Consider the following 27,717-nt stretch of genomic DNA (forward strand, 5'->3'; position numbering starts at 1 on the left):
GTTTTGACAGTTTTTTGAAAAATTCCCTTAGGCTGCTTGTGTTGTTATCGTTAGGGCCCTAAAAACGACGTTAATTCCATCATGTTTTAAAGTTACTTGCAGTATTACAAGTGTTCTCCGAATCCTTCATCGGCTAATGCTAATGGCTCAGTTCACGATAAATTAAATAAGTATCGACATAGGTGTTATTTTTTGAGTCTAATCATGGCTCACGAGCAAGAGGATCCCACGTGTGTTATCAAAATGTTGGACGACTTTCGTGCTGGTTGCCTTCCACCTCCCTCTCGAGGTTTATCGAGTCTTAATTTTCCCTTTAGGTATGGCTCAACCTCTGCAAGCTCCCACCATGGCTCTAAACCTATGAGACTAAACTTTGATGATTCTGAAGTGACGGACTGTTTCTTATCAGCCAGGAAGCGGAAGCTCGACTCAACGAATGAGTCCATTGATTCAGAGGGGCACAAAACTATGAATGAAAGCTCCATTGTTGGTAAGTACCAGTACTGAGTAGGTGCATTGTTACTTGTTGTGGTAGCCTCAAAGCGGAGAAATAAACTCTCTGAAAGTCGTACTTGCACTCTATCATGAGAACAAGACATCGCTCTAAAACCATTGGTGTTCCTCCAGAAAGCAGCTGCCTTCATTGATCCTCAACAATACTTTTCTGCCTCCATGCAAAGAAATAGAGTGTCACTCTCACTGCACAACTGAGGTGAAGGCAGGCGTGCAGAAAATGCACTATTAAGTATGTGTCCCTGCGAGTGCATGCAAATGTGAAAAGTCCCACAAAATATGAGTGAAGGTAAACATTTTTAGGGTTAACAAGTAAGTCTGTAGATATGCGCGATAATAGCGCATTGCTCTGGATGGATTCAATCCGATTTGCAGGAAATTTAAAACTACTGCTGGGGAAGAGGAGTGCTGGTCTTCTGATTCGTCTATCTAATTTTCAAAGAGTCCCCATAGCTGAAATTTCCCTAACACAGGATTTGCTGATGAGATTACGGCTGCATAGACGCTGGCACCTTGCCACCGCGCGTCGCGTCGGGTTTCCCTGGACCGACCGGCCGTCCCGAAACGGTTAGAGCGAATACCACTTAGACACAGCGCGATGATTCGCATGGTGCATCGCTCGAATGCCCTCTCCGCAAGTTTGTGGGTGAACGGTTAGAAATACGCCAAAACGGATGAAATTTCAGACCTTGGGATCGTAGCCCGGTAAACTTTTTAAGGATTGACTAGTCACACTTACTTTTACGACATCATTCTGGAGGGCGCTACCGCTACCGCCTACTTATCGGGTAAAAACAGGCCAATTGTGCTTTACTCGTGCACGATACGTCTACACGGACGAAATTTTCGTCTTTTAGGGCAACAATTTGACAAAATCTGTAAGGAAACATGTGTTTGAACCTTTAATATAATATATTAAAAATTTAGGCCTTCATGCGGTGCTACAGGGTCAATTTTATGCGGCGAAATTTTGGGTACTTCATATAGGGCCCATTTGACAACTTTTTTTCAAAGATATGCGTTTCCCCTGTCACAGTCGAAAAATTCGATCCACCCTAGAGGAGGGGCCTCTTGAATCAATACAATTTTTTACCCTCGAAGTCAATTGCCTAATCATATTCCCTGGTCCTGTCTTTGTGCAACTCAAATCAAGGGAGGAAAAAGCCTACAATGGGTGGTCCAGATCACCCTATATTTCTCTACTTTGCCATTTATTTTAGTAGTGCCGCGGACGCTTCTTAAAAGTGAAGCTCCAAAGTGATGGCTTTTTAGTGAAGTGTTGTTATCGATGCTGCAAAGGAGAGCAGCCCCCTGGCCTTTGAAGGCAATCGATGGCAACACTTAGCTGAACATCCACCAGGTTGAAGGTTCACTTTGAACACATGTCCAGGGCATAGCCTTTACAAGTGACTATCATTTCTTTTACTCTTTATTTTCTAGCATCGCCATGGGAAACTCGAAGAATTCAAGGTGAACTATTAGAGGCGCGGGCCCAAATTGCAGGGTTGGAAAAAAGGTTGAGTCAAGTTCATACAATTAAACGAGAGACTGAAATTATGATGGAAGCTGAGAAAAATGATATTACTCAAGCCTTATGCAGAGAGCGAAAAAATGTAAGTCCAGCGTAAAAGTTGATTTTTACTTTGCTAAAAGTGAATCTTCATTTTCAAACTTGATTTAATGTTCGCGGGCCAATAGATTTTGCAGCAGGCTAAATAGTAAGGAACAATTTAATGGAAGGGAAATGCTTCTAATTGAGTCTGAAACTTCAAAACGTTTCGATCTTATCTCAAGAATGTCATCAAGCAGAAAATAAAAAATAGAAATGAATTTACAGTCGTTTAAGTTTTACAGAAAGCATTTTGGCTGACATTTTGATTTGTCTTTCCCCCCTGCAAGGTACTGACAAGATAACCTCTCACCCCTCTCTTGGATTACAGGAGACTGACCTGGCCCCTCCCCCGCCCCCCAATTAAAAAAAATAACTGAAAAATTCTTTTTATTGGAAAATGTAATTTTTTTCAAGTGAGAGACTTACATAAACTTGGCTTGGCCCTGTCCCCCCCCCCCCCTTATTAAACCCTGTAAGGCAAACTCAGACTCCCACCCTAGGGTGGTCCTTATTTTGGACTTTTGAGAAATTCTAAGTTCGGAACCCTGCAATCGGTTCCTTTTTATGAGAAAATAACGGGGGAAAAAAGGAAAAAAAATAAAAAAAATTTTTACCCATGTCGCAATGGCGCCAAAGTTGCGGCGCACGAAAATACGATTTTCGGCAAATCGGGCTTTCACGGAATTTCGCCCTGAACTTTGGGCACGCATTATTGCATTTAGACGTATAAAAATTTGCACTGGTACACACTTTTTAGTGTTCTTTCACGTGAAATTATCAGATTTGGGCTAAAAATTATGCAAATGCATGTTTTAAACCCTCAAAGTTACGGAAAAACACGATTTTTCGGGCTTTTACGGTATTTCGCCCTGAACTTTGGGCACGTATTGTTACATGGAGACGAATAAAAATTTGCACTGGTACACATTTTTTAGTGCTCTTTCACGTGAAATCATCAGATTTGGGCTAAAAATTATGCAAATGCATGTTTCCAACCCTCAAAGTTACGGAAAAACACGATTTTTCGGGCCCAAAGGAAAAATCACGCAATGGATATTAAAAAATGACATGAATGAAAAAAACTACTTCGACTTTGCTAAACAATCATGAATATACTTTTTCCGGGAAAAATAATACAATACATTACAATGACATGACAGGATACCTACAGTAAATATTGATTTACAGGTAAGGTTTTAGAAGTGTGCTTTTCTTTACATCAGGATATTGCTTCCTATGTTCAGCCACTACTTGGATAATGTGCTTTCATTTTCTAACGCTAGTACCATCTTCTTTTTGCTGTCAATTTTGGTACATTTCTATCAAAGAAAGCAAGAGCAACGGCCTCTGGACTTAGGTACCAAAGATGATTTTGCAGCTTTGCCACGGTGGCTGTAGAAATATCATTATCGACTTTTGAAAATTTAAAAAGTTTCTTCATGAATGCTAAATCGTGGTTGGGCGCTTTAATTGTGTTTGGAGCGGTAAACCAGGCCTCCACGTAGAGTTTTACAATAAAAATACATAACTTTCTAATGTTTTGCCTTTCTCCTTTCTGGAAGGTAAATTGGTCCGCAAACAGATAAATCTTTAGACAATAAATAGCCTTAGCCATCCATCTGGCATGATGAATAGGGCCAGGAGCATAAAAATGAACATTGCCTTCGTTAATTTTCCCGAGAAATATCAAAGTTAATTTCAAAAATTCTCTGTAATCATCTCTAGGTGCATTATCTTTTTGTAATGATTTCTCTACAAAAACAATGATGCTTTCACGATCCGCTACAAAATTTTTGGCTACTTTGGGGTCTTGCATACCCGTTTTAAATTTTGTTGGGTCAATTTGGTACCAAGCTTTTTTAATGCGTTGGAGAATGAAGACGGTAGGACCTTTAGATGGGGGCATTTTGGAGTCAAATGCACCATGTAACACTGGAGGAGCCATCTCAACATGCTTCAACGTGTTTCAGCTTATCCTAGATCCGCGCGTATAGATCTTAAACGCAAATTTTACGTTGAACTACGGTAAAACTTAGCACTAACGGCAATTTATCACGCCTTTTTTTTTAAATCATCATGTTTCAGTAGACACTGCCTATAAACGTAACTCCTGATTAGGACCCAAAAAATCGTGTTTCTCCGTAACTTTGAGGGTTGGAAACATGCATTTGCATAATTTTTAGCCCAAATCTGATGATTTCACGTGAAAGAGCACTAAAAAATGTGTACCAGTGCAAATTTTCATTCGTCTCCATGTAACAATACGTGCCCAAAGTTCAGGGCGAAATACCGTAAAAGCCCGAAAAATCGTGTTTTTTTCCGTAACTTTGAGGGTTTAAAACATGCATTTGCATAATTTTTAGCCCAAATCTGATAATTTCACGTGAAAGAACACCAAAAAATGTGTACCAGTGCAAATTTTTATACGTCTAAATGCAATAATGCGTGCCCAAAGTTCAGGGCGAAATTCCGTGAAAGCCCGATTTGCCGAAAATCGTATTTTCGTGCGCCGCAACTTTGGCGCCATTGCGACATGGGTAAAAATTTTTTTTATTTTTTTTCCTTTTTTCCCCCGTTATTTTCTCATAAAAAGGAACCGATTGCAGGGTTCCGAACTTAGAATTTCTCAAAAGTCCAAAATAAGGACCACCCTACTCCCACCCTTCCTTAAGTAGGTAACTTATGTAATACTTGAACAGCCTCTAAGCCTTAAGTAAAACGTAATCCTCAGGTTTTTGTTTCCGACTGAACGAGGCAAGTTCAAGTTTTTACAACTTCCTAAAATGATCAAGTAACGTATAAATATCTCTTTTCATCAGGTAACAGAACTTGAAAAACGCCTGGCTACTGTTCGAAAGCGTGAAGCTGAGGTGCGCGAGGAATTAGCTCAGATGAAAACTTCTCTTGGCAAAAAGGTCGCCAATTTGGAAGAAAAATGTCAACTTTTGGTCATCGAGAATACACAATTCCGGGACCAAGTGAATGAGGTATGTACAATTTTTTTAAAATCAGGTCTCAGTGCTGCCGTCAGTGTATAAATATCATTCCACTTATGTGTTGAAATGTGTGTAAAAAGAAGCTTGATGGAAGTAAGTAGATACAGAGGATGAGGAAAGAAGCTGATTCGATTAACTGTGGAACAATGTTTTCCTAACATTTTGCTGCTGAAACCACCTAAAAATGTCAAACCATGTCAGGGTCAAATGTGATTTGAAATCAGTAGTTCAAGAAATGCAATTAAGAAGGTTAACAGAAAAAGTTACAATGGGCCATGTCCAGGGCTTAGAATCACTAGATCAACAAGCAACTTTACTTTCTCCGTTAGTTCATAAAAGGACAATGTGCTTAACATTTGGATGGCCGTAAGCTGGATCAGCGTAACTACAACAACCCATCCCTAATTTTTTCTCGATTTTATTTTTGTAAAAAAATATCAAGCAACATTCTAACTTTAAATTTCGTAAGTATGTTCTTTGCAACTCAGAGGAAACTCTCAGAAAGTTTCACAGCACCGTCAGGTGTGGTATGTTTGAAACCTTTTTAAAAACAGGAAAAGACTTATGTATAAAATGTATTTTACTTTTAATTTATGATAGCACTAAGCTGTTTAGTTTTTTGTCCAGAAAGTGAAACATGCAAAGAATTAGGCAACATGAAATGCAGATAAGCTGACGCTGGTTAAATCTGATCACCTATTCTTCAGGATATGCGAGGAGATTTTCTGCTAAAAACTCTTACTTCAAAAATCTCAGCCCAGTTTAATCAAAAAAAAAGACGGAGATTTAATAAAAACCAACATCATGGTTGCAACAGTCAGGGAAAACTGGAAAATGTCAGGAAATTTTAAAAAGTCAGGGAAAACATGGAAATGTCAAGGAAAACTACATAAATGTCTGGAAAAAACTTGTCAAATCACCTTCAATTAGTTTCTCAAGTGGGTTTCACATTTCAAACAACAAGTTTTGCCCGAAAACTATTTCAAACTATGTCTTTTTACAAATCCTGCATTTTTTCAGTTGTCAGGGAATTTCACCAAAGTGTGTTAGGGAATTTAATTTTTCAAACTCCGTGGCAACCCTGAAAAACCGCTCCTTTGAAAAATCACATGCTTTTTATCCTCATTTTTACCTTTGGTGGTTTCCAAAAATAAGTGGAAATGTTTAAAACTTTTGTTTATAATTTTTCTTAGTTGAAATCTAAAGTTTCGGAAAGTGGTGGTGAGTCAGGACGCAGGATGAATGAATTGGAGAGTGAACGATCAATCTTCAAAGAAGAAGCAGAGCGGTACAAGCAACTGTCTGAGGAGTTGAGTGCAGACCTCAAAGAGAAGAGGAAAGAACTTCGGCAATGGGAAATGGATAAAACAAAACTTCTTGTGGCACAACAAAGAATTAAGGTAGGGCTCTAAGTTAATACATCTTAATGCCAAATTTGGCTGGCTAAGCTTCTTAGATAATGGTAAAATGATTGAAGAAATAATGGAGGTACAAGCCAAAAATAAATTAAACAAATAATATTTCAAACTACATGGAAATGAGAAATAATAAAAAACTTACAAGGAAAAAAACAAAAGTTTCGACCGCCAAAAAACCGCGGTCTTCTTCAGTGCAACAAGTGGAAACATTTTGCAAAATCAAATTTAAATAGTTTTGTAGTTTTTTACATTTTTTTTTAAATTTGTTTTTGTAAAATGTTTCCACTTGTCGCACTGAAGAAGACCGCAGTTTGTTGGCATTCGAAACGTTTGTTTTGTTTGGTGTATTCCTCTATCATTGCATCATTCCACTTTTCCCATCTGAATACACTTAAAATGCGTGTGAGGTAAGGAAAAAGCAAGGATTTATGAAAATCGCCAAAAAAAGGAATTTTAAGGAAAGTAAAGAAAAAACAAGGAAAAAGTACTGAATAAGCAAGGAATTTAAATGACAAGGCACCAGTAGACACCCTGTTATAGAAACAACATATGTGCCATAAGTTTTTCTATGCAAGTAGGTTTTAAGGAAAAGCCAAAAATGGTGGTGCCTCAGTGGAAAATGAACTCCATTTAATGGCAATTCAATTAGAACACATTGGCTACTCATAATTTGTCGATCCTCCAGCGCTAGAGTGAAACTAATTTTGGAGTTGAGCCCTATTGTCCATGTATTCCATGCTTTCCAAGGCTCTTGTAGAAATTGACATATGCTCTTATGCCCAAGAAGCGATGATTTCTTTGCATGCCAATTATGAAGACTCCATAAAATTTTTTCTTCATCATTTATGTCCTAACATTTTTCTCAAATTACAGTGCCTGTATTGGAAGTTTCCAACCAGTGTGCTTTTTCAGGTAGTAAGGTACTGTAGAATTCATCATAAATCCACGGTGTAACTCGGCAATCTTATAACCCGGTTTGCGACGTCCCAGACTTCCTGTCAGACTTCATTTTCTAAACAGAAAACTACTCAACGGCAATTCTTTAAAACTGCCATGATTTTTCTTCCCTGTGCGAAGAAAATTTCGCAAAAACTTCAAGGAATGATGTCAGTTTGTTCTCCTTTAAAAAAATAACATAGAGGCGGAGATTTTCAGACACTGCAAACGAGTTATGTGATTGCCGACTGACACCGTCAAAATGCCGATTCATTGTGTCTTCAAATACTGCTTTTAAAATCCCTCACTGGTCTCAGTATACTATGACAGTATTTATCATATAAGGCAAAGTTCAAAGCAAATTCTAAGACTTTTAATAGTGGTCATTTTAGATATCTCTTTTGAATTTTGTATTTGCCGATATTTTATTGTAAAATTAGTTGGGAACAGTTAACCCTTTACTTGTCATCTCTGCACTGGAGTCAACAAATTATTTTCTTGTCCTTTAGGTGAAATGGCCACTGTGCTTCAGTAAAAACTGGCATGTTTACTTTAAACCTCTGATGCGAAATGAGAGTAATTCATTTTTTAAGTGAAGTACATTTCGAATCTCTTAAATTAAAATTTTTATATTTTCTCTCTCTTTATAGGATATGGAATACGAGAAAGAGTCATACCAAGAAGCAGCTGCGTTAGCAAAGTCTCAGCATACCAAATTGCTAAAAATTCCTCAGTTGGAAAAAGAAATTGCATCTCTGCAACATGAAAATAGGCAACTTAGGTATGTTCCTATCTGAAATTGAAAAAAAATTAAATGAAGCTCTCTTCAGAAAATTCAAGGAGGCATCTGTTACCTTCATTGAATAGATTGATTCAAATATTAAAACCTTCTATGGCATTACTTAATCTTGAGTTTCAAGTTCTGATGGACACAAATATATGCTGCAGCTCTTGTTAAATATTGAGTACCAACATTTTCCCTTAAAATTTTAAAATTTTGGTTATCATTTTTTCAAAGGAGAAAACATTGATAAGAATTTGCGACATGATGCCAGAAAAATGGTTCGTTTTGAAAAAACCACTAAATGCGTTGTTACAAACAAGGAACACTATGCCATGGAGGTTTATCAAGTTGCAAGTATTGTTCCTTTTAGTTGTCTCTTGTGAAGTTGCAATTAAAAATATTTACCATTCCTGTTTGATTAATTTTTTTACTTCTAAACCATCATTAGATCCTGCATTTTCTTTCTAGGGACACCATTGGCAACAAATTATATTTTGAAAATTTAGTGGAAAGCTTACAAGAGAAAGTGAAATTAACAGACTCTTACGAAAAAGAGCTAATCCATCTGAGAGCTGAAAACAAACACATAAGTCTACAATTAGATGAGTGGAAAAGTCTGGGAAAATGCTTTAATCTGAAGGACATGGCAGATGTGTGCAGCCCGCTCTCCTTACGGCGGTCAATCCAACAATTGATGCAGCAGGAGGTTGTATTAACGTCAGAGAAAGCTCAACTCAAAATGAGGTAATAATCAAACATACTATTTATAAGTATGGTAATTTAATGGGTCGATTATTTCCAAGGACAAATAAGTTTTTTATGCAGCCTAACCACAAGTAACCTAAATTCGACCAGCTTTGCGGTCTGTGTTTGTCAATTCCTGAAACGTCGGGAAAAATGTTACTTTTTCATTGTAATTAGTTCTATGCTGTGGGTTTACTTTTGATTAATATGGATTTGTTTATTTTCTTATGGAGTGTGTCTCAATTCATACATTAACATTAAAGTAAACACATGTGACATGCGACTGTTAAGTAAGGGTGGCATTATTCTTACGTATCTATGCAGATAAAAATCCTGCTTTTAAAATTTCTTGAAATGAAAACCTTCACTCCTTCTCAAATTAATTTTCTAATCTTATCAATTTCAACAGATGTAGAGCTCTAGAAGAAGCAAACGCTGCGGTTGCTGCGGAGTCCGCGAAAAAGGAGGAGAAGATTGCACAACTTCAAGCCACAATTGAACAACATTCATCCCTCATCAAAAGGATGAAGAAACAACTAACATTGATAACATGGGTATTTATCAATTTTCATTTTCATCCTTTTGAGACATTCCATAGGCTATTTCAAGACCAGAAATCCTCTCTGGTTCAAAAAAAGAGTAGGAGGCAATCGTAACATTGAGTGTCTCAAAGCTTAGGGTGTGCCATTTTTGGACGATTTTCGAAAACCTTTTGCTCTCTGGTGATGATGATGTTTTGTATTTCTTGGTCTCATGTATTTCATTTTCAGGTCATGCAATAAATTTAAACTGTCCTTCGAATCTTTGGACTTTTAAAAGTGGGCTCGTCCGGGCTTTTGGCTCCTGAATTACACAAAAAATCACCTTTCACTCTACTCACTTAGTACTTTCAGATTGTTGACTAAAAAAAACACAAGATTCAGTTATTTATTCTGCTCTCTTTAGTTTTCGGATTCATATTTTCTTTGGTCTCTATTTCTGATCCCACCCTATCCTTTATCTTTATTAACTTTCTATATTATCTAACTCTGTTCAGGAAAGGAATGACTTAAGGACTCTTGTAGACTCCTGTCAAAAAGAATACTCCATAATTGCTCACACAACTCTAGATGCTCAAAATATGAACAAGCTGGAGAATTTAGAAAAAGTCATTGAAGGTTACCGACAGCGCATGGAAACTTTAGAAAAAGACCCCTCTTTAGCTCAGACCGATGTTCCAGGTAAATCAGCCACTTCATTCATCTTGTTTGAAAATATTTTGAAATTGTCTGGACTGATCGACTAATATTTAGAATATCTTCCTCTCAAAACCACATTTTAAATGTAAATTTCCAACCATCACATTTCTCATTTTCTTTTCATGCGATAACCATGACAGGAATTTGTTTGAAAATTTTAGTGTCTTGTCCTAGAGTATTGAGAAAAATCACTGATTTCAGATGAATTAATATGACTAGTTTCCTTTAGCGGAAATATAATGTAAGTAAGAGATACTTAGACAATCAAATCTAAACATGCTTCTGTGTGCGGGATACGATGATTAAAGAGCTCAAATCACCAATTTTGATGGCCTTTTTTTGATTTTGGCAGCATGGCTCCACTTAAGTCCTCACTGTCTGATTTAAAGCCAACTGTCCCTTCAAACACAGATTTATCTATTTGTATTTTTTCATCGTAAACTATGATATATTGAATGTCTTTTAAACAGGTTTTCCAAATAGCCCTGTGAATGGGAATTTTAAAGCTGAGCGAGACGCTTTATTAAAGGAAAAAGAGCAATTGTTGAAAACTGAAGAACAGTTGAAACTTGAAAAGCAACGTTTGCTGAGTGAGATTGAAGAGTTGAAGATTCAAATGGAGTATAGAGCTCTCAAAGGCGACTTTGACACTAGGGACACAAAAATCCTGCATCTCAAGTAAGCTGCAAGTTACCTTGTAAAATATTGTATGCTCAGAACATTACTCGAGCTAGAAAAATTCCTCTTCTTGTAGCTTGATCGGTTTTTTTACACCACCTGCTGTTTTGAAACATCAAGTAAAACTTGCATCTTACAAGTTGTCAGTTGTTTACTTTTGGCTGTCCTAGGCAGTAGACGGATTTACGTTTCTGCGCATGGCAGCAGCATTGCCCGCAGTCAATCTTTGATGCCTTCTGGACAACTGTAATGCAGATGCTTTCAAACGAAAAGTGAACAACTGCCAACTTATCTGATGACAGTTTTAGGATGTTGGCGTTCTACTTCGTCACTTTGCATTCTTGGAAGTAAAAGTTTCCTACATTTTTTCAGTCCGTGAATGTGTCAAAAAGTTGGTCACTCCTAAATAGTCCTCTTTTTTGCAGTTGGAAATTCTTAAAAATCTATCATTTTTGTTTTGTTTTTCAAGTTGCTGCAAGTAATCCATTTTTGAGAAAAGTTTTAAATTCACCAAAAAAAAAAAACCTTAATCCCTCGATCTTGGGCCTAGTTTCCAAAAATTTTAATTTTCTTTTCACAATTCATGCGTTCATTTTTTAACGATGACTAGCCATACAAAAAAATATATTCTTATACCTATGCTATGTCTTTCATCTTCTTGCTGTCTTAAGTTAATTTTTGATCTCAATAATTGCACTGGATATTGGCTTATTGAATTTTGAGTATCTTGTGTTTGCATTGACTTATTTCTTGTACTTTCGGTAGAAAAATGTTTGGTAATGTAAGACTTGGCGAGCCCCTGAAAAACTTGGTGACAAATCTAAAAAATTCTTTGAAACTCTCTATTTTTGGTTAGAATCTCCCAGAAACTCAGCAAAATTTCTTGAATTTTGTCCTAGTTTTCCTGTATGAGCTGTAAAAAAAAAAAAAAAAAATTATTTTTCCTCCCACGAATATTGGACACACGCAGGCTGTGTTTTCGTAATGTATTTTATATTGTCCAGTACGCAGAAAAAATTATTTTTTCGAGGAACTCCCACTGCATCTGCATATCATCATAATACACCTGAAGCAATGAGGATACACAGGGAAAAATTAACCAGGTTAACTATTTTTCCTGTTTTCAGTTTTAGTCTGTTCATTTATTTTGTTTTTTTAGGGACTGTATTCTCTGCAATGGTTATGTTTCCATACTCAAGAGATCCTTTTTTTTTTTTTTTTCATCAATCTTATCTCATTAGAAATCGACACGTTTCAGAATGAACCCAACGTCAATTGCCACTGCAAATCTGAATGACAAACTCAGCGAATGTAAACTAGAAAATGACCGACTGAGGGAAAGAATTAAGGTCCTCGAGGAAGGCAACGAACAAGATGTTACAAGGATAGTGGAAGAGAGAGTGCAAAGCTGCAACTCAAAAGAAGTAGATGGTGAGTTGGCAATGTCCCTCAAAAGGGAATCAAACGACTTTAGCTCTAGCCAAATTTCGTCAGCCAATTTATTTTTTTACGCAAGGGCATTTGAAGTAATTCTCTTGAAACCAAAAAATGCGAAAGGTGTGCATCGTATTTGTAATATCAACCATATGCTTTGGTTAAATTCGTTTTGAGTTCTTAATGATCACTTCCACTTTTGATCAGTTAAGAGCGTTTCTTTTTCATAATGATTCCATCAACTTATTCGCATCACAGCCTAATCAGTAAAACTATTTTGGCCCAATGTAAACACCCACAAAAACTGAGTGGTTTTGGAGTGAATGAGGAGTACTTCAATAAATGTGTAACGCTCTAGGAGAGAGTGGATCTGAGCCTGCAATGCCGAGCAATACAAGATACAGTGGCCCGGGGCGTTCAGGGCTGTGGTATGTAAAGCTAGAATGGTGCGTAGCAATAATTTTTCAAGAAGTTGAGATGAAGAATCAGCGCAAGCAGGCCATTCTCCATTTAAAATTCATCTCAAAACGCTAAAAGGGAGGGTGTGAATTGAGTGTTATGTAATTTTTTGAGGGTGGTGCAAACCTGTGTTATGGATGCACCGTGAAGAAGAGGGCGGTCAAAAAATCTGATTTTCAGCGATACATATTATATGAACAGTCCCAATTAAAAGTGAAAATGCTGGTTTGAACCTCATGAATCGTAATTCATGAAAATTCCATAGACGAAATATGGATGCAGTCTTTTATTCCCATAATTTACTCTCAAACCCAGATACATCTGTACTTTAAGCTCCGAGACCTCCTAATTTTGCATAACTGGTAACGCTTAGTTCCAGCATTCAACCAGGCCGATTTTGATTTTTGCAGCTATCGACCGGCAATTGTCTCTGGATGAGCCCGCTTTATTCAGATTTTCAAAATATGACCCGGGTTTTTTTATATTACGCGGTAAAGTTGCAAATTCTTCTATTTAAACAATGCAAATTTATATTTTTTGTCTTAGTTTGTTTGAGCGTTCTACTGGGCCGATTTCCATTATTTTTGCGGTTATCGGCAGGTGATAGGCCCTAGATGAGCCCGCTCTAATCAAAATTTGGAAATAGGACTGAGGTTTTTTCACAATCACGTTATAAAAGTGAGCAACTTTATAGAATGCTCCGCTCCTGCTGCCGCTATGCACAGAAGGTTGCGCAGTGGCAGAGTAGCCTGTGCATCAATTCTACTTATGAACACAAGATTTGTGACATGTCATCGAAGATGGGCGGTGGCCGAGTTGTCTAAAGCATCAGCAGAGCCCGCATGGTCTGAAAGGTGTTGGATTGATTCCCGGCTGATCAGTATTTTAATTATGACCTGCGATTGTTATCTTTCGTTGTTTTACTGCAATGGCTCATTAATCAATCATTGCGAAACGCATCCTCTTGACCTCAAATTTTTTTCTCTTTATTTATCAAAAACAAAAATCATGTCATTCTTAAAAGTAAAATATACGTCATGTCGTAATTTTTTAGGGGAAAAATATAACCAACATTAATAAGAAGCTAAAAGAGAAAAATGCAACGGTAAAAATTGGAAACGAAAGAAACTTTAAAAACAAAAGGAATGACTAAAAAAAAAAATTGGACAGCATTGAAATTTAGGAAAACTAATCTAATAAGAATGTCCGAACTTTATATTCACTTCATGCTGGCTAAATCCATAATTTTATTTCTCAAATATTTTATTACTGGGACATTGCATTTGAATTAGTCCATTAGGTTCTTACTACTTCTGTCATAAAATTTTTTCCTGAGATCTGTTGAACGAATAATATCATGAAAATATGAATTTCATTAACGCTGTGGATTCAAAAATGGGCCTCTAAGCGGCCCCTTGATGGTGCGGAGCGCCTCCAGGGGGCGTAGCCTCTCAGTACTAAAATATGGAGCAACAAAGATCACTAAGGATTCAACTATCAAAACTATAAAAACAATTATAAATTATAATGCCACTTTCATGTAGTGTTTTGTTTAGTTTACATTTTTTTACTAAATTAGCTTAGGCGTTCAAAATATTTCAAGATATCATAGTTACGAAGATAATTTCTTATCATTTCCAGAGTTGAGGGAAAAAGTGCGCTCATCAGAATTGCAAAATCAAAGGCTACGTGAAGTGTTCAAAGTAAAAAGCCAGGAGTATCGAGAGGCAATATACATCCTCTTTGGCTACAAGGTAGATGGTCTTCCAAACAAGGTCTATCGCTTGTCTAGTGTTTATGCCGAGGGTCCTGAAGAGTATCTTATATTTCAGGTATGTAACAGAAAACTCTTTCACAAGGGGATAAAAGAGAGAGAGACAAATTTAACTTTTGCATTTTCATGTCCTATGGGTGGCTTACCGAATCACAATTCATACATGCAATGTGCAAGTTCACAAATGCTGCAGAAAGTCAGATGTCCGTATCAAAATCGCATGATTTGTCATTGCTTTGTCTTTTATTTCATAGACTGAATTCATAAAGCAATTGAAGTAGAGGATTTTGCAAGAACTGAAACATTTATGATGCTTGATATCGGTGCAGTTATTGTCAATTTGGTTTGAAGGAGTAAAACTTTGTGAATTTAACTCTCAATGAGGCTTTTGTATGTCCTAAGTTTAAAAAAGTTTCCAAATTTTATAAGAGAGAGATTAGCTTGCCTGTTGCCTTGAAGACTTCTTGTACTAAATTTGTTTAACCTCATATTTCTATTTGTATTACGCTTAAAAAAAAACCCAAAAAAAACAAAGATAAAATAATTTGTCATTAGGCAAGGTCTGAACTAGAAGGGAGTCACACGTTTTCCTTCAAAATCTTGCTTAGAAAACAATTTATACTGTGGAATGTTCCAAAATCAACTCCTGAATGAGATATCAACAAGTTTTTCAACACAGATCAAATGGAGATAATATTTTACAAATGACTTCAGTTAAGTTTTTTCCATTTAACCTATGTTAACTGTCAATACTACTATCTTATTTAGGAGTTGATTTTCAGACTTGGAGATTTCCAGATTTGATTCCCTTTTTTTGAAGAAATTTTGAAGAGAAATCATGTTGCCTAGTGCCTTAATACGTACCCAGGGTGTCTACAAGTCTGGAAAGTCCGGAAATAGTACTGATTTTTAAGGGCGGTCCAAAAGTACTGATAAAGTGCGGAAATTCCGCAAAAAGGTCTGGAATTTTTTGTCATTTTTGTCGCAATTTCAAAATTTTGGAATTTTTATAATTTCGTTAAACGGAGGTACTGAAAAAGTACGGAATTTTTCTGTTGGAGGAGGTACTGAATTTCTCGAGAATGTACGGAAAAATTACTGTAAAAATACTTATTTTTGACCAGCCTGTTTTAGTAGACACCCTGGTACCTTGTTTAGAGGCCCATTTCAAATAGCTATGATTAGAATTGTCTGACATGAAATAATTTCTTTGAAACAATCTCCAATTAAACACTTGTTATTGTCACAGGAAGATAATATTGTGTTAAAGTTGTAGTTTCATATTTATTTGTCTTTCAGGAGTCAGAGAGTGGGAACATGGATATGCTAGAAACTCCATTCTCGCAAACTCTTGGTGATCTCATATCGCTTCACTTGACTCATCAGCACTCTTTACCTATGTTCCTCGCAGCTTTAACTACAAATCTTTTTGAAAAGCACAGCATGACAATCACAAACCCTATTGTCATTGATTAGAATTTCCCACTGTTTTGCTAGTTAGTAAGAATCTATCCAACAGGAAGCAGTCTAGACACTTTATTACCTTGTTGAGCAAATCACAAGATCTGGATTAATCATATCACAACATTTTCATATCACAACAGTACTATTAAAGCTCTTAAAATGATTCAAAATCCGACTAGGAACTCAAGTAAAGCTTACTGTCAATGTCAATAAACCACTAATTTGTAACAAGTGAGCAAAGCAAAGCTTGTAACGACAGAAGAAGTTAAAAATTGTTTAAGTTTATCTAGAAGGAATGAAGTATGTATATCAACACATCTGGAAAGACTGTATCTGTGTAGGAAACTTGATGGGCGATTTGTTGTTTCTTTAACAAGTGATGAAAGGTCCTTTTCTTTTAAATCGGTGAAAATAATACTGCATTGAAGGAAAAAATTAGATAAAGATATGAACAAGGATCTAAGGCTTAAGGTTATTATCCAAATGATAAGTTGTATAGTAAACCAGCGAAAGAGAGAATTATAACAGTTTTATTGTTTTTTAGCTATCCTATCTTTTTTATTCGATTATTTTACTTGTCTTTGCGGTGATTGATTGGCTGGATTTAAACCAGAATCAGCCTAACCACATCAAACGTTGCCGAATTTCCTCTCTTGTTTTTTTTCTACAGAAAACTAATCAACATTTAGACTTGAAATTTTGTGAGTATATTCTTCATAATCCAACGGAAAATCTCGGGAAGTTTCAAGGTCTCATATTGTTTCATTATCTGTTGAAAAAGATGTAACTTAAGAAGAAATTAGGCAACGTGAAATGTAGTTAGGTTGATTCTTGCCAAATCCGTCCACTTGAAGCTCTGATTATTTTTTCTTGTCTTGATCTTATTTTTTGTCTTTGAATGTTTTTCATTTTCACCTATTTGTTTCATTTTTGGCGCTCTATAGTGATTCTCTCCATAGTCCTGGCTATGATACTGTGTTATAGGATAGCCTTGTTTAAATTATTTCCGTCATTCAAATAAAAAATGATGTTAGCCCAACATATCGACGGTGTAAGTGGGCAATCACATAACTCGATTTGCGACGTCGCAGACTTCCTGTCATACTTTATTTTTTAAACGGAAAACTGCTCAACGGCATTTCTTTAAAACTGTCGTAATTTTTCTCCTTTGTGCGAAGAAAATTTTGCAAAAACTTCAAGGAATGATGTCAATTTTTTCTCCTTTAAAAAATTAACATAGCGGCGGAGATTTTCAGACACCGCAAACGAGTTATGTGATTGCCGACTGACACCGTCGAAATACTTTCGAACATATGCATTTACTATTAATATTTAGGTTAGCTAATCAAAGAATGAGATTTATAGAGAATGTAAGTGGGATTTTTTCTTGATTAAAGAAATAAAGAAATTATTATTATCGTTGGAAATGTTTAAAAAAAAGAAAGATATGTATTCGTAGTTTTCTGTTTGTCGCATCGTTTTTCAAATTCTGGTGTAAAATTATTACTGTGCTTCATTTGTATGGAACAGTCGACAAACCCTGGCATTTCTTGTAAGTACATCCATATTGTAAAAGTTACATAAAAAAAAGTAAAAATTGTAATATTTTGAACTGAATCAATTGCTAGTCTGCTTTAAAATGGCAATCCTTCCGAGGAACCTTCAACTTCCTGTAGTTTTGTAGAAAATGTAAGAAAAGAAACTAATAAAGAATATATATTTTGTAAATTAACAATCAAGTTGATCGTTGAATTATTGCTGTTTCATTTTAGATTCTCACTGAACATTGTCATATAAAATCAAATTTTGTGTTTGGATTGAAGTAGAATGAGAAGACTCAAAACAAACCTAACCAGTTCCTCAATGAAGCAAGAGCATCCAAGAAAAGTATGTATAAAAATGAAAATTCAAACCCACTTGAATACCTAATTTCTAATTATTAAAATTCATACCGGAAGGATGCAGAGAAAAATTATGTTCAAGCACTTTCAACTTATGAGTTACATGCCTTCAAATGAACTGGAGTGTCAGTATTTGACCGTTGATTTGTTTTCATCTAATTTCCTTACCCATAACACATTTTGTAGAGTATCAAAAAAACTAATAAATTGTCTCGGGATTGTGTTTATGTAATACAGCAGACTGACTTAAAAAAAATGGAAAGGAACGTTTTTTAAGCACATAGATATTTATTATTTTGTATGTGTTGTGTGAATAGAAAAAAGTATCTGATTTATTTCACTTAAAGAAAATCTGCAAAATTATTTAGGAAAAAAATACAATTCGTTTACAAAAAAAACCCAGAAATGTGAATTTCTCCTCCTCTTCTCGTATAATTGAAGTATGGATGAGACAGTAGTTGGTACATATCTGTTCACGGCCTGAAATGGTTTAATTTTAGGTCAGACAACAATTTTCCTCCGAAAAAAAATCCTTTAATGGTCATTAAAAAACTAAAAGGAAAGGAAGAGAAGTAGAGTATTAAATAAAAAACTTCGCTGAACGATTCCCGTCATTTTTCAGAGGTTGCATGAGAAGCTAAAGAGATACCCAAAACAATCTGAGAACCCGAGAGTATCAAGAGTAAATTATCATTTTTTAAAATACCTATGGATAATACAAAGTAAGCAGAAATGTGCACCTTGAAAATATTGCATCACTTTCCTATGTAACAAAGGATGTTACAGATAAATATTAAGTTATTTGAGGAGGTTTGTCATTTTTCAAAAAGTTGGGGATGGCTATTTCTAAAAAGATTTGTTGTAGGGGTGTGCGTTTTGAAAAAATTGAACACCGGAGCTCATTTTAAAGTTTGAAAGTAAGTATAAAAAAAAGATGAGGCCAAGTTCTACAGTTAGTATTTGAGCTATAAATTCGCACGCAATTAAGTCATTTTAAACATTTTTTAACGCTTTTCTCAAAATTTCAAAAATGTCACCAAACTCCTTCATTCATACTCCTAGTTATCATAATTACAATTTATTATAAAATAAATATAATACTTTAATCTCATTAAAACACTGGTCACTGATTGAAAAAACGCATTTAATTTGATGACAAGTGTGTAAGTACCTATGGATGGGAGCTCTACTGCCTCTAGGGCAGCTATAATAAGAGCTTCATTTAGTAAAGCTGGAACAGCTAACAACAAAATGTTAGCTTGTAAACTTATTACTACAAAAATTATCTGAAAATCTAAAGTGTTATTCAAGATTTTGGTTATTCGACAACCTCTGACATTTTTTCAAAGACTTGGCGACGTTGCAATGCCAAAGACTGTGATGCGGATTGCAGACTTTCTGCGTTGTAGGCGTTGTGTCAAGTGTCAACATAACCTTATCTATACTTTTCCGTGTGTCGTGTTGTCTTGTCTTGTGCCCGCTGCCGTGCCCAAAGTTTTATTGAAAGTATGTTAGTAATGGGTTTTACAGTGTAGAATTGAAAGTGCTTCACTCTTAGTGGTAATATATTCCCGCATGCATCAGTGTATCAGCAAGATACCATTATGCTAAGTCAGTATATTACCAAACGGCTACTGGTAAGGCTTGCCCTGGGATTGTTCGTTGTTATCATTTTCTTCGACTTCATCCCTGTGGTTACCAGTCATTCTCACTCTCATTCTCACGGCGGTTCCCACGGCCACTCTCATGAAGAACCACCTTCATTTAAATATTCTCAGCAAGCCAACATCAAGCCTCCTGAACAGCCATCACAACCTGCCAAGTCTGTGGAAAAAAGTTACAAGCTGTGGTTTGAAGCCCTTGCATCAACTTTGTTTATCAGTTTAGCTCCATTTTTAATTCTCTTCTTCGTGCCTATCGAAAACAGTAAAGATCACGAGCCACTCTTGAAAATTCTGTTGAGTTTTGCATCAGGTGGACTGTTGGGTGATGCGTTTCTTCACTTGATTCCTCACGCCCTGGTAGCGCACACCCCTGATGGTCATGGACATTCCCACTCACATTCACACGGTCACTCTCATGGTGAAGGAGATCATTCTCACGACAACATGAGCGTTGGGCTTTGGGTGCTGTGGGGGATTCTAGCATTTTTATCCGTGGAGAAATTAGTCAGAATTATGAATGGCCATGGTCATAGCCATAGTCCTGACAAGCCTAAGAAACAGTCAACCAAAACCAAACCTTCGAAGAAATCCAAGAAATCAGATGAATCATCTGAAGAAGAAGAAGAGCCCTCCAAAGATGCTGTTGACAAGGCTGGTAAGTATTCTCAGTGAGCTTACTTATTGGGTATTCGCATGGCAGATTTTTATTGAAGAATTAACGATTCAAAACCTTGTTAATAGGGAAGACTGAACCATCTAAAGCTGATCAGTTTCATGAAAGAGAGGAGTATCCAAGTGTTTGATTTTTTGCAAAAAGAGAAAGCTCTTGAAGGAACAGGTGGTCTATTTTTCTGTGTTCGTATATTACATGTGTTACGCTAAGCCACCAATTCTTTATTGAAATTCTGGCGATGAGTAAATTTCAACTTTCATCAAAAGAGACTTAATTTATTTTTCTCTTTATTCATGACAATAGCTCACAAGGAATGAAATATTTATTTTTAGGATGGTTGATTTCATGATGGTTGATCGTCAGCTGAAGTTTTTTCTGTCAAAAAGTTGTTTTTTAATTTTGACAAGGTTACCAGTGGCTTGTGCAACCACCACACACCCATTAATGCAATAAATTATTTTTGTTAATTTCATAAATTACCATCGACTAATTATTTTATTCAATTTCAATTGCAGGTGATATTAAAGTAGCTGGGTACCTAAACTTAGCTGCCGATTTCACGCACAATTTTACTGATGGTCTGGCAATTGGTGCCTCTTATCTGGCAGGTCAAAATGTTGGCATCGTGACCACTGTTACAATTTTATTTCATGAAATTCCCCATGAGATCGGAGACTTTGCAATCCTGATACAATCAGGATGTAGTAAGAAAAAGGTATTTTATCACTTAATTTTTATTTGAGCTTTTCCATCATTAGTTGAAAGTAGGCTCATTGTAGTTACTTTAAGTGGGCCACTTTAATCGGAATCAGCTTCACTACATTTGACGTTGCCTAATATCTTCTTAAGTTTTATGTTATTTGATAGAAAATCAAACAACATATGCCTTGAAAGTTTCTATACATTTCCTCCGGCTTATGGAGAACATATTTCAAAAATTTCAAGTTGGAATGATAACTTATTTTCTAATAAAGAAATAAAACATGGAAAGGAATCAGGCAATGCTTCTTGTAGTCAGGCTGATTCTGGTTAAGTCCATGTAAGTTTCAATAATTTGTGAACCTCTCTGTTACCTCAATTTTGAGAAGAAAATAATTTAAATCAAGTTTTGGAATTTATATTTTTTCTCTCTCTCTACTTAAAAATGAGGACAAGAAGAAGAGAATATAAATGTATTTCAATACCTTGAAAAAATATTATTGCCTATTCGGAAAAACTAATTGTTAAATAAGCTATTAATGATTGTTGTACGTACACCCTATCTTCAAACCACCATAACTTGGCCACTTTTTGTTTGAAGTTTAGCTTGGTCTTAATTGATTTTACGCTTTCTTTCAAATGAGTCAAAGATGATTACAATAGCTTGCTTAGTTTTTGAATTGACGGCTAGTTTGACTCCCAGGAATACACTGCATTTTTAACATTTTCAAGTAAGCAAGACAAGCTTTGACCCAAAAGAATTTCTCTTTTTAAGAAATCTGTGCTACAGGGTGAATTTTGCGGGGATTTTTATAAAAAAAATTTGTGACAGGTTTCTCCTAACTTATGTTCTTAGTTTGCTTTAAAATATTTTTTGGTATCTTATAATCGAATCATGAAATTAATCCAAGTTTTGGTTTCAGGCCATGATGCTCCAGCTAGTTACAGCAGTAGGTGCGTTCAGTGGTACTCTAGTGTCTCTGTTTGCAGATAGTTATGGTAAGATTATCACATTTATCAATCTTCAATATAAAATTCACCAATGTTAGGTTGATTTCTCTTATTTTGAATCTTAATACATAGTGTTGAAATGTGATTTAAAAATGGATTTTCAAGATGAAGATACAAAGCTTCAGTTACTTTGTAAAACATCTGTACTGAAATATATGATACCTAGGAAATGGAAGAACCAAAAAACATCATGCATACTTAACTGAAGTGGTGGTAGTGTAATATGAGAACTGTCAGATTTGACTCCAGAGAAATAGGTTCTCACTCCTGCACTTACATGGCACACTTCACTTCGTTATTTTGTCAAAATCAAGTAGTAACGATTACAGGAGGGCAGTATTAGTCCGAAGATCAAGGCAGGGTCATAGTGGTGGATAAGGACTCTACTATTGTCCTTCTGTAGACCACAGATTTTATTGGCTTACCCCAATAGATGGGTCACTGTCGAATACTACAATTTTTTCTGCCAGATATGCGTCAAATCTCTGCTTTTTTGCCAAATAAGTGCAGTATACCAAGATTGTAAGAGTGCAGGAGTGCGTTCTTGAAAACAAACGGACAACTCAAAGGCCCTGGACTAAAGACAAAATGTGAACAATACTTTCTAGCTGTGTTCCTCTTCTTTCACTAAGAAGTACTTGGAATGAACCTCCTTTCGACCCAAGCTTTTGTATCCTGTGTTTAGACTGTTTTCTCAGTACGCCACTGTAGTAGTAACTGTAACGTAAGTGTGCACCGTTGCTCTGTCATCTGTCTTCTTCTCTATCCTTTTCCCCTTTTTTTGCTCCCTATTCATTCTCATTTTGTCAACCTTCACCACCCTGTTCATACCCACATGACCACTTATTTGTAGAGGAAAGATCGGAAACAGATTCCTACTTACTTTAATATTTCATTAAGATTTGATCATTCTGCTTTCAGATGAGCTTTAAAAATGTTAGAAAGTAACATAGGTATTCTGGATTTTAAAATTGTACTATACTGGTAGATTATTATCAGGGTGTCTACTGGTCCCCAAAAGTCCCCAAAGTCCCCGATTCTGGAAAGGTGTCCCTGATTATCATGTTCAGGTCTCCAAAAACTAACAAGAATCGTCCGCCAAAAATTTCAAATTTTCGTGGTGCTACGGTTGCATGCGAGGCATGAAGCAGATGTTTGACTCTATCATTGGTCTCTTACAATTCTTTCCAGCTGAGGTGAGTCAGTATTGTAATTATGTGTAAGAGTTACTTGATAAGTAACACAACCCTTCAATTATCTATATCTCATTTTATGTCGCTTTCTCTTGTGGCTTTTCTCTCGTCTATTTTGGTAAAAATATCCCAAATTTTCATGAAAAAAGTCCCCAAATACCCCCATTTTGGTTTTTTCTAGCTAGTAGACACCCTGATTATTGAATTTTTTGTTTACTGAATCTCTTCAAGGTCTGTACCACAAAACTTGAAAAACCATCATTTCAATTCATTTAGACCCAATATTGTGAGTGAGCTCTAGAATTGTACCGCCGGTTCTTTGTTGACAATGTTGATTTTTTCAAATTAAATGAACTTTGTTTCGTTTCAGCAACTGCAGCCCCATCCTGGATTCTTCCTTTCACCGCAGGAGGGTTCATCTACATTGCCACTGTGTCTGTGATTCCAGAATTACTTGTTGATACTAGATTTGGTCAGTCGGTCAAAGAAATTGCTGCTCTGCTTGTTGGCGTCTACATGATGGTCCTTATAGCAGATTTTGAATGAACAGTTCAATTCGACTAAATAACAGTTCCATTCGCATTTGTCTGCCATGCGCTTCACATCTCTTTGATGTCATTAGATTAAGGCTTAGGTAATTTGTTTGATTTTCTTAAGTATATTTTTTTATTTCTCCTTAATAGTGCAAAGTTTTGCAACCAATCAAAATAAGATTGGAAGCACAGTGTTATTGACTTATCTTATAAGAGCCAATCTTTCACTCAGGGTTGGACTGGAAGAATGAAAGTCAGCGGGAACTTTGCTATTGATCTACCCCACTCTTCATGTATTGATTTGATTTTTATTGCATCGTCATCTAGACATTATCAACGTTATCATTTTAAGGGATTAACTCTTTAACCAACCCGACTGGCAAATGGCCAAACGTTACACAAATGTTGGCATAAGATTACCTCTAGCCACGGCCCTGAGCACAAAGTTGCACCAACTTCTCTGCAACCTTTTCTGCGACCATTTGCTGTGCAGGAAGTTGACTCATTATGTTAAAGAATGAGAAATCTCTCTGTTTGGTGATCTCTTTTTTAGAAATTTGCCTTTTATTTTATCGAGCAGAAGACTGATCACACCTTTTTTTCACAACTCATTAATGTAAAACTTTGTGATTTATTATCTTGCTAATCAAACCTGACGTAAACTTTAATTATTTTCATTACCGAAAAAACCTCTAGAAAACCTAGGGGTAGGTCTCCCATTCTCAAGTTTAACCCTGAAGTTTGTTGTTTGTACCTAATCTTCCTTAATTATTTTTATTAATTGTGGCTCTCATCAGATAAAAGTTACTCAAATTAGTAGCAAATTAATGACTGTGGAGGAAAGTTTTCCAAGATTTGAATGAGGTCTCTTTTGACTAATTAGGTACTTGTTTTCTCAGAATTTACTGCGAATACTGAAGTTATCATTGCGCCTGTTATATCATTGTCACAATTACAACAGCAACTGGAAATAGGCAAAAAAAAAATGTGAAAAGAACCACTCTTCTTTAATCATTCCATTTCAGCCGTACTTAAAAGATCCGCTTCGTTTTTTCTTCCTCCTAATATCTTCAGGAGGAAAATTTGTTTTTGGCTGTTAATCTTAATGTTCCACTTTTGTTAAATAATCATTTCATAGTAGAATTTTTGCTGTTTTGCACCATTTATCTGTTTAGGATGTCTGTTTGTGTTATCGCTGCAAATTGCATAAGGGAAAAGGAAAGGGTTTTTCCATTACTGCATCAATTTTTGATGTTTTCCATTGTGAACCTGTTGATGGGTGATAGTGAAACTGCAGAAATGCTTAGCTTGATGTAGCAGATTTCTGGTCATGGTGTATTTTTGAAATGGAAAAACACCTAATGTCATTTCTTGAAAACCTCCCTGATTTTTTCCTCTGTGTGAAGAATATTCTGTGAAAATTTCAACTCAAAGTATGTGATTGTTTTTCTTTCATAAATTAAAATGGAAGAGGAGATTTTGAGGTACTACAAATGAGATACGCAGTTTTGCTGTTTCGATACGTAAAATGATCACAGCTAACTGTAGCAATTAGTGCAAGTAAACCATTGTCATTCTTCTTCATGCTTTTAAAGCAACTTTTCAAGTTATTTTTCCTCTTCCTGAGCCCCTTCTAACTTAAATTCTAAAATGAAACTTAATGAAAAAATTTCAAGTTAAAAGAATTAGAGTTTTTTACTAAGCTCAGAGCTGCTTCAAAATATCTATCATGAAGAGCCCTATTGAGATATGATTAAATTAATTCTGTTATTAATTTGTTCTCAAATGTTTTGTTTCTTCGAATTACTACTTTATTTGTAATCATTTCTTACAATAGTAGAAAGGAATAAGAAAATACCTCAAAGAAGCATTTACAGTTACAGGAAGAATGCACATAATTTAAATACAGCTTTACATAGTAAGTATAGGAAGTTAGAATCTATCATATAAAAAAATTAAGGAGGATTTTCCGAAAAGCCCCTGTCTCAGAATTTATCAGTGGAACATTTGAGAGGAAAAAACCTCCCTATTAGTATTATAATTCTCTAAGAAGCCCTTTCATTGTAAGTGCCTTCCTCTCAGGCCCAGATTTTGGAGAACTGAAGAGGTTGTTTCCCTGGAATAGCAACATGTTTGAAGGTACAAAAGCATTTTAAGAGATAGTGAAAGGATGGATTATCAAAAGACAGAATAAGCGCTCAAATTTTTGAATGAGCAAAGTTGGTTTGCAAATTTAATGATCATTGGAAGGAACTAAATATATTCAGATTACAGATAAGATTGAAAACAAAACAAAAAATACCTATCACTTTTGATGTAGGTTGTCATTTCATTTTAGCTCCAGGGTGGCTATCAGTTATATCTAGGTCTCTCCTCCTGCAATCTTCTCTAGCTCACTGCAATGCTATCCCCTGAAAGAAGGTTTATAAATTTATAATGAATAATTATTGGATATACCCATTTGTAGAGCCATTCAAAAAATTCTACTCATCTGCGAACCCTTTTTCCTCGATAGGTAGTGAATTTTAGATCTTTTTTGCGTATCTAGGTATGGTTTAGAAATTGATGCATGAGTGATAAATTTTAAGCTTATTGCTGGAAATTTTAACTTAGCGCTTATTGTGGACCTCCATCCCAATCTCAATGTAGGTATTGAGAGGCCCCTCTTGCCTGATGAATCTACTGTGATAGGATCTAAAGTAGCACAGGGTAGGTATCAATACTTAAAAACTGATCTCTCAATAGTTTAATGGCGAAAAAAACCACTGTGGTATAGGTAGGTTATTATGTTGTTAGAATGAAATGAAAAAATGCATGATACTTGTTTTGTACACCAACTGTTTCAAGAGTTAAAAAGGTAAAAGGCGATCCCTTTACTAATTAGGCAATAATCAAAACGGAAAGATTGCACGTACTGTAGATAACTGGGCCAAACAGTTGTATTATTTTTCAATTTTAATTTTGTTTCATGTACCTAAAAATTAAAATATATTAAATGTTTTGTAAATATCATTGAAGCTCAACTTTTATTTTTTCAAAAGATACCCAAGAGAGCAAGCAAAACCGTAATGAAAATTGAGAAACTACCATTAAAATCCTCGCTGAGGTAATTCTCACATTTTTTTCTAGTTTCACCATTGGTGTAGGTAACTTAAGGGATGTAAGTGGAATATGTTTAAGGGTCAGAAAACTGTCTAACTTTACTCCTCAAAATAAATTATGGACGATGTAATTTTAATTACTAAGGGAATATATTAAAGTTGCCTCAATTATTATTTGACAACATTCTTTGGCAGTTAACTTTTCTGGGGTCGAGAAACTGAGAAAAACAGTCTCTCACCAAGGAAGTATGCATTCAGGATGTAAACAATTTCGCTGATCTCTGATCTCACATCCTTTTAACTCATTTCAAGCGGGGGGAAAAAACTAATGAGCACATAAGGAGAAAAATTGCTATCTCTGAGAACAAATTCAAATTTAAATACGTTTATTGCACTTCAAGGTAGGTACAAATTTCACAGCCAACTTTAACAAAGATTACAAAAAATAAATTCATCCCACCACCCTTTAAGTAAGACTTGTGGTGGGTGGTGCAACCAAGAAAAAACAAAACAAACAAAATAACATAACTATAATCACAGACTCAACTACACAATTTTCAACGGAAATAAACGATAAAAAAACGAATATAGATAATAATTAATTTAAGCAGCAATAATAAAAATGAAAGATGTAAAAGAAATTTAGATAATTTAGAAAAATTCACATTTTAGAAAGTTTGATTTTTTTTTAAAAAATGGTAAAAATTAAAATAGAAAATATGGTAGCCTGAAAATACAGAGAAAAAAAATCAACAATCGAAATTTTTAAGCGTCATCCTTACAGCCTACACAGACCAACAAAAAAATTTATTTTACAACATATCAATTTCGGCTTTTTATAACCACAATTTCAGCCTAAACTTGAAGCCATGAAACGATAGGCAATCGAAAT

At 35.5% G+C, this 27,717-nt stretch overlaps 2 protein-coding genes across 2 annotated transcripts; both read left to right on the forward strand.

The window, feature by feature from the left end:
- The first annotated feature begins 40 nt into the window (after positions 1-40).
- Positions 41-17,789, forward strand: LOC109031264 (Mitotic arrest-deficient 1). The gene is made up of 12 exons (XM_019042698.2): positions 41-490; positions 1,954-2,126; positions 4,945-5,112; positions 6,315-6,521; positions 8,126-8,256; positions 8,728-9,003; positions 9,413-9,557; positions 10,040-10,223; positions 10,712-10,919; positions 12,178-12,350; positions 14,454-14,644; positions 15,886-17,789. The coding sequence occupies exons 1-12, from the start codon at positions 205-207 to the stop codon at positions 16,060-16,062; spliced, it is 2,319 nt and encodes a 772-aa protein (XP_018898243.2). The 5' UTR covers positions 41-204; the 3' UTR covers positions 16,063-17,789.
- Positions 17,790-19,376: 1,587 nt separating this feature from the next.
- Positions 19,377-26,736, forward strand: Catsup (Catecholamines up). Its single transcript, XM_019042735.2, has 4 exons — positions 19,377-20,270; positions 20,804-21,003; positions 21,911-21,986; positions 23,562-26,736. The coding sequence occupies exons 1-4, from the start codon at positions 19,556-19,558 to the stop codon at positions 23,735-23,737; spliced, it is 1,167 nt and encodes a 388-aa protein (XP_018898280.2). The 5' UTR covers positions 19,377-19,555; the 3' UTR covers positions 23,738-26,736.
- The last annotated feature ends 981 nt before the right edge of the window (positions 26,737-27,717 follow it).

This window comes from Bemisia tabaci, chromosome 4 (genome assembly GCF_918797505.1).
Source record: "Bemisia tabaci chromosome 4, PGI_BMITA_v3".
NCBI classification, from domain to species: domain Eukaryota; kingdom Metazoa; phylum Arthropoda; class Insecta; order Hemiptera; family Aleyrodidae; genus Bemisia; species Bemisia tabaci.